This window comes from Anguilla anguilla, chromosome 17 (genome assembly GCF_013347855.1).
Source record: "Anguilla anguilla isolate fAngAng1 chromosome 17, fAngAng1.pri, whole genome shotgun sequence".
In the NCBI taxonomy this organism is placed as follows: Eukaryota; Metazoa; Chordata; class Actinopteri; order Anguilliformes; family Anguillidae; genus Anguilla; species Anguilla anguilla.
In genome coordinates, this window is record NC_049217.1 from 19,873,905 (window position 1) to 19,884,294 (window position 10,390).

At 47.0% G+C, this 10,390-nt stretch overlaps 1 protein-coding gene across 1 annotated transcript; it reads left to right on the forward strand.

Moving 5' to 3' along the window:
- The first annotated feature begins 41 nt into the window (after positions 1–41).
- plbd1 (phospholipase B domain containing 1) lies at positions 42–5,981 on the forward strand. Its single transcript, XM_035398286.1, has 11 exons — positions 42–284; positions 717–939; positions 1,063–1,146; positions 1,378–1,519; positions 1,986–2,132; positions 2,448–2,592; positions 2,764–2,964; positions 3,616–3,756; positions 4,077–4,262; positions 4,611–4,717; positions 5,739–5,981. The coding sequence occupies exons 1-11, from the start codon at positions 209–211 to the stop codon at positions 5,913–5,915; spliced, it is 1,629 nt and encodes a 542-aa protein (XP_035254177.1). The 5' UTR covers positions 42–208; the 3' UTR covers positions 5,916–5,981.
- The last annotated feature ends 4,409 nt before the right edge of the window (positions 5,982–10,390 follow it).

Consider the following 10,390-nt stretch of genomic DNA (forward strand, 5'->3'; position numbering starts at 1 on the left):
TTAGCCAATTGGAACCTGCTCATTGCCGGCTGCTCCAATCAGTAAACTCCTGAGGGCTGATCCCAATGCACTTTCACTTCTGCCTGCGGATAAGTTACTTAAACAACATTATTTTACTCTTCAGATTTAACAGAGGCTTTGGAGGAAACCTAAACACTCAGAACCTACTTTCTGAACTATGCCAGTTGCGTTTAACGGATTATAAGAAATGGCTTTCTTTCCTGACAAGATACTGTATCTTGTTGTCCTGAATGTTGCGGTCACGAGTGTGGTAGGATCAGACCGTAAGTAATTAAACTGGTAAATCGACTGGATCGCTGTCTAATCCCTATCCCTCGCAGATTTATTTGCATGCGACACTTACTGAATCGTTGTTGATGAGTTGTTTAGTAATAGTATTCAGCTCGTAGAACAGTTTGTTCAACTTCCACGATGATCTGATGTTTTCGAATGTGTTTTGACCATGTAATGGCCTTCCACGAAACAGGGGGACCCATTGCGAGATACTCGAATAGGGAGAGATATTTTATACAAAAGACTCGAATCAGTGAAAGGAAAACTGTGTTGTAGCAATTTGAAAAAAGTGAACGCATAAGCTTCCTGTTAGGATTTCATAAAAGCATCTCACGTAAAATGTATCTACATGACCGGATACCGGTGTCTAATTACGCGACGGCTTAGAGTGATCTTTTTTTTTTTTTTTTTAAACACTTCAGAGATGCAGATGGCCACTGTGTACTGGGATAATACTCACAAGGCAGTGTTGCTGAAGCAGGGGGTTCTGGAAAAAGAAGGGGACGCATATGGGTACTTTAACGACACCCTCTCGCACACGGGCTGGGGAGTTCTGGAGCTGCGGGCAGGTTATGGGGAGACCCCGGAACTCGACGAAGTCACCTTCTTCTTGGCGGGATACCTGGAGGGATTCCTGACAGCTCAGTAAGAGGGGGGAGGGAGGGGGGGGGGGTGCAGTTATGCTCTCAGGTCTGATTTCAGCTTTTTTTTTTTTTTTTTTGCTGTCAGTAAAGTTAACAGTTGTGTCCTACTTTTCTTTCCCATCAGACAGATGTTTAGTCACTACACTAACATGTATCCCCAGCTGATAAAGGACCCAAAGGTGCTAGGTCCAGTGAAGAACTGGATGAGGTGAGTGATTTGCAGCAAATGTAACATGTTAATTCAACTCTAACAGAGTACAGAGTTGATTTAACACTGAACATTTTACTGTGCACTTGTGCATGTACTCACATAAGCATACACACACCACACACACACACACACACACACACACACACACAGACACTCACCACACACACACACACAGACACTTACCACACACACATTTTCTGCCAGGTAATCTGCCTCTGTCCCTCCCAGTAAGCAGGACCAGTGGACGAGAGAACAGGTGAAGCTCAATAAGGCCGTGGACCCCCTGTGGCAACACGCTGGCTTCATCGTAGCCCAAATGGACGGGCTTCAGGCAGGAGCTTCGTACTGGGCAAAGCTCAATAAGAGAGAGGTACGACCGACAGACAGACAGACAGACAGACAGGGGAAGGAAAGCTGTTTCCTCACTTACATCTCTGCCTTAAACTCAAAAGAGACTAAAAAGGGCAAACTGGGAATTCTGGAACGATCCGTCATAACAGCTGGACTTTACTGTGCCTGTTGTGCCAGATCAGAGTCTTTGATGAAGGTTATTTTCAGTCTGCGACTGTAGGTGAGGGCACTGCCTGTCTGACCTGACACCAGACCACACAGGCAGGTACGAGGCTACCTCACTGGGATTGAAGTATGCGGTTCTCACTTCCTACAGAAAATACCCTGTGCTGCATATTGGTTTTAATCCTCTTCCTCTTTTGTTTCTCTTATTCCTCTTGTGAATCACGTGTGTCGATGAAGGCACCTTTCCTCACCCCGCATTGTCGTTTGAGTTGTGTTTTGTGGTGCTGCCGACCCTGCTGACGGTCCGTTTCTTTGCGCAGCCCCTGTCCATGTTCGCCGTCCAGTTCCTCAATGCGGTGGGGGACCTGCTGGACCTGATCCCAGCCCTGGTACCAGAGACTGACCCTCACCACAGAAACACGAAGTTCAGAATGCCTGGCATGGGACACTGTTCTGCCCTCATTAAGGTCAGGGGTGAAAAACATATTTTAGTTTTTCAGGTCATAGTCTCCCTTCCACTCTCCCTTTGTCTCTCCCCCCATTCTCCCTTTGTCTCCCTATCTTCTCAGTTTGTCTCCCTACACTCTCTGTCTGTCTCCCTACCTTCTCAGTTTGTCTCTCTCTCCTCTCAGTTTGTCTCCCCACCTTCTCAGTTTGTCTCCCTACACTCTCCATTTCTCTCCCTCCTCCCCATTTCATTGTGAACTATAAAAAAGTGGGGCATTGCTGACACTTGCACCATGCTTTGTGCAAAGCAGTCACCCCTGTCTCTTAACCGTCAGATGTTGCCAGGGTTCGAGAACCTCCTGTTGGCTCACTCCAGCTGGTACACCTACGCAGCCACGCTGCGCATCTACAAGCACTGGGATTTCAGAGTATCGGAGCCCCACACCGCCACAGGCAAAATGTCCTTCAGCAGCTATCCTGGTTAGTGCAGGGCCCGAGGGAGTGGGTCCAGTGCATCACAACACTCTGAACACCTTTCTCTTCCATGTCATATTTAAATGTGAAAACAGTGTGCACTGTTTTAGCACAGTGAGGTTGTTTTGTAATAACGGTGGTTTCCTTTCCACTGTCCCGCATGATACGTCTCTGTAGGCTTCCTGGTGTCTCTGGATGACTTCTACATCTTAGGCAGTGGCCTCCTGATGACCCAGACCACCAACAATGTCTTCAACAGCTCGCTCTTCTCCCTGGTGACGCCCCAGAGCCTGCTGGCCTGGCAGAGAGTTCGACTGGCGCATGCCCTCGCGCGCACCGGGAAGCAGTGGGCACAGACCTTCTCCAGATACAACTCCGGTGAGGAAACGGAACCACGCCCACCGCCTGTTCACCGCAGATATAGCGCATGCACACAGACACAGACATAAATGAATAACATGCAGGAGTCCCTCTGAAATTCCTGGTAATGTACAGCAGGTAAATGAACTTTTATTCATGTTGCACCTACCTCGTTATTATGGTTACGACGATAACGGTTTAAGTCACTCACAGTCACACCAATCAAATGCCTTTAGTACTTTGAGTTCTTCTGAGCAGCACAGTTCCTTGGTCTAGTAATGCTAATAACCAATGATTTTCACATCCTTATAGGAGTAATTTAGAAATGCACAAATTTGGATGGAAAACTTCACAATACCCTTTCGGTAATAAAGGCCAAAGACTGCCGTTTGTGAAATTATAGTTGATAAATTGTATAAAAGTCAGAACTGCTGTTGGCAAGGGTCAGCTGCACTTCACTGTATAAATTTGTTTGTTAAATAAAGTGCAATCAGAACTACATACAAATCCAATTTTTTCCATCTTAAAAATGAAGCCTTTTTTCATTGTGTTAGATTCCTTGGTGCTCTTCATGATGCTTTCAGGTAGGGAAGGAAATCTTGTCAAAGACAGGCTGTAGGTATGATCTCACTGAGAGTCCCCCCCCCCCCCCCCCCCCCCGGCTCCCAGGCACCTATAATAACCAGTACATGGTGGTGGACCTCAGCAAAGTGGCTCTGGGCAGCAGGCTGGAGGAGGGGGCTCTGACTGTGGTGGAGCAGATTCCTGGGCTGGTGGAGCACTCGGACCAGACTCAGGCCCTGCGGCGAGGTGGGTGGGTGTGTGTGTTTCTATGTGCACGTGTGTGGGTGTGTGTGTGTGTGTGTGTGTGTGTGCCTGTGTGTGTGTGCATGTGGGTGGATGTGTGTGATACACACACATTAGCCCCATTTATGTCTTAAAGGCACATGAGTGAAAATGGAGACAGAATCAGAATGCTATCAGATTTGATCTTTTTACAGGGGTGCACAGAAAAGGCAGATGTGTGTAGATCTGTGCAGATTGCGTTTTCATTATGAGTCTGCACGCCTAGGACTCCAACCCTCCCTATCCCTCTCTTTCTCTCCCTCTCTCCTCACTCTCTTTCTCAGGGTACTGGCCCTCCTACAACGTGCCTTTCCACAGTACGATCTACAACCAGAGTGGTTACCCGGAGATGTGGAAGGAGCACGGAGAGGACTTCTCCTATGACCTCTGCCCACGAGCCAAGATCTTCCGCAGGGACCAGGCCGGAGTGGCGGATCTGGCCTCCATGAAGCACATCATGAGATACAACAGTATGTACAGCCATGGGCCTGGAATAGCCACTGCCAACAGGGGGAAAAAGAAAAAAAAAAAAAAAGCAAATCACTATGTTTCGTGTCTGCCTATATAAGTGCTAAAGTTTATTATTTACTAAATGTTATTACCTCTGTGGTCTGGTGTCCCAAGGGGTTAATGTGATTTTGGCTTTAAGGGGACGTTGTTACGACAGGAAGCTCACCTTTCGTGTCACCGTGGTTCTGCACGAGGGCCTGCGATGCTGTTCTTTGTCGGGTTTTTTGTTTGTTGTTTGTTTCTCGTTTCGCTTCCTCTGTCTGCCTCTCTCACTTTCTATCCCCCGTAATGTTCTCCTTTCATTTCAGATTACAAGAATGACCCCTACGCCAGAGGACACCCCTGCAGGACCATCTGCTGCCGCAACGACCTGAAGGAGGAGAAGCCTAGCCCAGGAGGCTGCTACGATACCAAGGCAACGACCCTTTCATCACTAACAGCCCGCTGCCAAAGCCAGGCTTGCATCAGGCTCAAAGGGCCTCTCCATACAGGCTCCATGATTATAGCGTTATCTCTAAGTTAGCGCCATTGCTCATAAAGTCACCTTGCCAAAGCCATATACAGGCGAGGGTTGGAGGTGCCATGTTCTGTTCTTTTCATTCTGTTCGATAAATCAATTATTTGTTGTTTTTAAACATTTTTATGGTAGCCTGGCTTCATTAAGCGTCAGCTTCATTTGCTGTGTCAGTGCCAGCTTCATTTGCTGTGTCAGTGCCAGCTTCTGCAGCTGGGTTACAGTTTAATGTGCGAAAGCACCCTGTTCATGGCAGGTATTTTGTATTGAGCCACAGAGCAGCTGTGTGAAACTTGCCTGTGTTTCCTGATGAACCGCAGGGTGCTATGGAATATGGTGGACTTACCTGGTCTCATTAGCCCTTATCTGTAGACCAAAGGGACTCAAAATATTATTTCAGAAAGCAGATACAATTCTAAAACTTGTAGCTCATTTTTTTGGCAGCAGCAGTTAATTTAAAAATAAATAAATTCTAAAAATGTAATCAATGAAAAATGATATGATGGGGGTTTTGGGTGGTGCGTCCAGTTAAGGCACAGTTCCGGTGCATGTATGGGCCCCAGTGTGAAATCGAGTTTCCTCCGACTGAAACCTGTGCAGCCCATCTTGTGGACTGTGGTGTGAAAAGAAGCAGTGCTTTGATTTCACGTGTTCCAGAGGAACTTGGTAGTGGATGTTTACGTAATGGGGGTGGGCTGGTGAAATGGCTAATTTCAAATGGCCAACTAAAAAAAGGGGACAGAACTTAAATGTTATGTAAGGTTCTTTTATCCTCTAACATCCTTTTTTCTCTCTTCTCCATCTTCCCCTTTCTCCCTCACACTCTTTTCATTCTGTGCCATCTCCCGCTCTCTCCCCTGGCTCTCCGTCTCCCTCTGTTGCTCCCCCTCTTCCCCTCTCCTCCGTTGGCGTGCCCCGCCAGGTGACGGACTTTCACATGGCGCAGCGCTTCGCGGCGGAGGCGGTCAACGGGCCCACGACGCAGGGGGGGCTCCCGCCCTTCTCCTGGAGCGGGTTCAACCGCACCTCCCACCAGGGGCTGCCCGTCACCTACAACTTCACCTTCCTGACCATGCAGCCCACGCTGCTCCGGCCCTGAGCCCGGGCACTGGACCCCTCGCCCGCGCTCAGGCTACAGCTCCGCCCAGGAGGGGGGGAGGGGGGGAGGGGGGGGGGGGGGGGGAACGCACCCAGACAGCCAAACGTGTCTCACCCAAAGCGTCTCGTCGACAATCACAGCCTCAGCTTCAGTCAGCATCCGTTTGATCGCAAATGTTCAGCGTGTTTCGTTCTGTTAAATCTGACGACCCCGTTTCCTTTTCTGCCTAGATGTGGAACGGGATGGGCTGAGCAGGGAGAAAAACATTGGGGCTTTTGGGGAATATTGGGAAGGGGATCTTTTTATGGGGATCTAAAATGGTATACATGGGGGGGATCAGTTAGGAAGGGAGAAACCTTTCTAGTCATATGGGTCACATGGTGGGTGGTAAAAAGGAAGAGGTAATGGATCACTAGTTTAACCTAAGAAATGTTTCCATTGTAATTGGCCACTAGGGACAAATTGCAATAATTGCTGTAGAGAGCACTTTGGTGTCTGGTACCCTTAGCTGTTTTCAATGTCTGTGTGTCAGAATGATTTTTCTTGTGAGCAAGCAGCATGTTTGTGATCAAAGAAAACTCGTGGGAAATTTTATACAATCTTAAAAGAATTAAGTGCTCAGGGCTGCGGTTTTCATCCTCACTGCCTTGTCTTTTCTTGGCCTAAAATAGTATTTTTTAAATGTCAGGGTAAATTGTGAAAAAAGCTTTTCCCCCATATATTTGTGTTGCTGTGCATGTGTTGAAATTCCTTTTTGTATGACAGTTTTCGTGAATAATAAACATAGTACCCCCACAGCTGAGTTTATACCCATTTTGTTTTAAGTTTGCTTTGCGTTAGTCTTTGTCCAATGTCACTATGGACAGCGCCCTGTTGCCCAGTCCTCCAAGACCTGTCCCAGCCATGTTTCCAGCACTCTAAACACCCTCATTCGTGGAGCATGACACCAGCTAAAATGGTTTGACTGAGGCCGTGATTGGCGAAATCACGTGACAGTCAGCAGACAAACTCCCTAAAACCAAAAAACGAATCTCTTCAGACTATACCTGGACTATTACCTCTGCGGATCATTTTTTCTCTTAAATTTCCCTCTTTCTTGCTACACATCTACCTCCTGTGCCACTCATGTTACATGTACCTCCACCCAGCACTTGTGCCTTGTATCATTGTCTTGATGTTGTAGCTTGTAATGCCTCCTAGTTAGACTTAGCATAGGTTAGATCAGACGTACTGTTCACTGTGCAAACTGGACTTAATGTGTTCATGGCTAATGAATAACTGTACAAAATTAGTATTGTACCTTATCGGACCTGTGTTTTGTAGTTCCAATGACCTTTGGTATGCACTCATTGTACATCGCTTTGGATAAAAGCCTGCCAAATAAATATAATGTAGTGTAATGTAAATGGGCCTTAATTGTTACCAGTAACTGGGTCTCTGGGAGCTCTCCACAGACCGCAGGGTTTGACTTTGTTGCCAATGGCCTGTTTTGGTATTTTGAGTTTCGTTATGTCATAGACATGCGGCCGAGCACCTCCAAGTCAATCCAGGGTGAAGTCCATTTTCAGACTTTATTGGCAGATTGCTGAAGTCTAATTAAAGGCCACTGAGAGAGAGGAAGTGACTCACTTTCCTCAACAGGCTGGTAAGCAGAACTGATACTTAGCAGTTAGCATTTTGCATGCCGTGCATGAATAAAAATAAGCGTTTAACATGTGCGCTGTCTGTATTGAGGAACTTGTATGCTTATTAGGCTAGGCATGGATGAAGTTATTGAAATTTATATATATATATATATATATATATATATACACACACTGGAGTCAATTTAAAGTCCCAATCAGGAATCAACAGGAAACTGACTATTGTTACATTTTAATTCACTCTCTAGAATGGGCCTATATGTTTTAAAAATACGTTTTTAGTTTTTTCTCGCCACCGTTTGAGGGTTTTTCTCCCTGCTGTGCTTTTTTTTTTACCTCATGCTTGCTATGTGGGGGTTCAGGCCTGGTGTTTGCTCTCTTTGCTCCATTTCTAGCCCCTTTTCTTATTTCTTTTTGCTACTCTGTAAAGTGTCTGTGATACGCTATACAAATAAAATTGAATTCAACGGAGTTAAATAGTTTCTCTAAATTTGGCCTTTCATGGCATCTTTCTTGCGTATGTCTGTTTACATTCCCCTCTACCCCTCCCTTAAAACCACTTCTCTCTCTCTCTGCCCCTGTTCTGTCTATCTACACCTTTATCTGACTGAATCCTCCTCCCATGGGACCCTCATGGGTGATTCACACTTTCCTATGGTGAATAATGAAGAACAAATGTAGAAGTGAAACGTGTCTGTTTCTGTTGTCCTCTTCCCTCTCTCTCACTCTCTTTCTCTGTCTCTCTTACTCTCTTTCTCTCTGCTCAGTAGTGAGCAGCAGAAGCAGGAGATCACAGGCTACAGGCTAACGATGCAAAGCTGCTCCTCAGAAGACCACTGACGCTACGATGCATTGTCAGCCCGGCTTCGAGTTCGATAATCTGGTCAAGGTTTGTGTCGGGAAGGAAGCCAAGAAGCCACAGCAAGCCACCGGTGAGTCTAATTCACCAAATTTTACAGGCACTTCCAAGGTTTGGTAGAGGCAAACAGAGCTGGTGTGCAGGTGTCCTGTGGGGGTGGGGGGGGGGGGTTGGGGGCACAGTCTTTAAGGGCTCACTGTGAATGTTAATGAAATGATGGGCTGAGAGACGACAGCTATAGATTCTAAATTGAACGGACCGAGAATGATTCAGAATTGGAGTTGTTTGCTTTGTCCAAAACAGAACCACCGCCTGTTCTGAGGAACAGCACCCAGGCTCCTTCCCTGCATGCCTCAGTGGTCAGCCCATCCGTGTGGATATCTGTGGTGGTTGTGGTGAATGGCACCATCCTTGCCCTGTTTCTATGGTTCATAATTTACAGAAGGCAGAGGAGGCATGCTCACGCAGCAGGTAAGTCCGTATAAATGCCAGTGTTGATGTGGTGCTTGAACACTGATGCTGAACAGTCACCTGTACGTGTTCTGGAACTTTGCATTAGGGTTAGGTTATCTTTAGCCATGTACCTGGCTTTGCATCTCTTGATTGTGGTCTCTTTCTCCCTTTCTCTCTTATCTTGCAGGATGCATTCTCCACACTCTTTGTTTGATTACAGTTAAAGGACCCTTGGTGTCCTCTCTCCTTTCCTCTCTTATTTCAGTACGTATGAACTGTCTTTTTGCCATTTTCTCCCCTCTTCCTTTCCTATTTTATTGGATGTTTTCTTCTTATTTTTTCATTATGGCTAAATACCATTCTAGTGCTTGGCATGGTTTTACCCCTCTCTACCCCTCTCTGTCTCACTCTCCCCTGTCTCTGCCTCTCTCTTTTTGCCCACCTCTCTCACTGCCTTTCTTTCTGCCCCCCCCCCCCCCCCCCCCTTTCTCTCTCCCTTTCCCTCCAACCCCCCTCATGAAGGGACTGTCTGTGGGGTGGTGTCTGTCAAGTGAAGCTTGACTTTCCTGCTCTCACCCTTCAAAATGAAGATTCTGTTTCCATCTGACAGCTCTTGGGACCCCCCCTCACCAGAGCCCCTGTTATACTACATACTGCCATTACATGCAGCCCGTTTTGGGTTAGGGTAGTCGCACACACACACCATATTAAGAGCAGCTGCATGTTACCACCTGAGAAATTACTGGATATAAAATAGATCAATAGAAACTGAAATAAACGATTTATCATTAATAAACCATTGTTTGGGTTTTGACAGTGGCCACAACCAAAGTGATTTTTCTGCTCCAGCAGACGCAGAAGCAGAGATCTCCCCTGGGGTTCATCAGGCTGGAAGAACAGACTCAGTGGAGGTAGAGAGAGAAGGGCCTCCCACTTCCTGTCCACACCTAAATGGAGGACCCAAAGGGCTCCTAAAACAGGAAGTGTCTACCTGGAGGGACGTCTTTGAGTATGATGCAGGGGGTGGGGGCAGTGTGCACATGTGTAACGGCAGGAAGGACCACGGGATCCCACTTCCTGCGACAGAGCTGGGAGACGCTGCTCTGGTGACGGCTAAAACTGCAGTACACTGAGTAAGAGGTAGAGGGGAAATGCTGTAGAAGGCCTGTTTTTATCTTTCCACATCACTCATCTCGCCTTGTCTGCCCACTCTCCTATTTTTAATATTTTGTACGAGTGGTATCTCTGACACTACAAACACATTTGTTTGTACAGCTTTTGCCTGAGATCCAGTTTTGGCATGATGGAGTGGGCGCAGAAAAGCAGGACTAGGTTTGGTGTCTTCACCTCCTGGAGAACCACAGGGTCTGCAGACAGAACTGGAGAACCACAGGGTCTGCAGACAGAACTGGAGAACCACAGGGTCTGCAGACAGAACTGGAGAACCACAGGGTCTGCAGACAGAACTGGAGAACTACAGGGTGTGCAGATAGTCCTGGAGAACCACAGGGTCTGCTGAT

Excerpts from the sequence above, each read along its gene's own strand:
- plbd1 (XM_035398286.1), top strand. The coding sequence starts at position 209 with ATGGCTTTCTTTCCTGACAAGATACTGTATCTTGTTGTCCTGAATGTT. Across the intron at positions 940-1,062 it reads GAGGGATTCCTGACAGCTCA|ACAGATGTTTAGTCACTACA; the intron begins GTAAGAGGGGGG and ends CTTTCCCATCAG. Across the intron at positions 1,520-1,985 it reads CAAAGCTCAATAAGAGAGAG|CCCCTGTCCATGTTCGCCGT; the intron begins GTACGACCGACA and ends TTCTTTGCGCAG.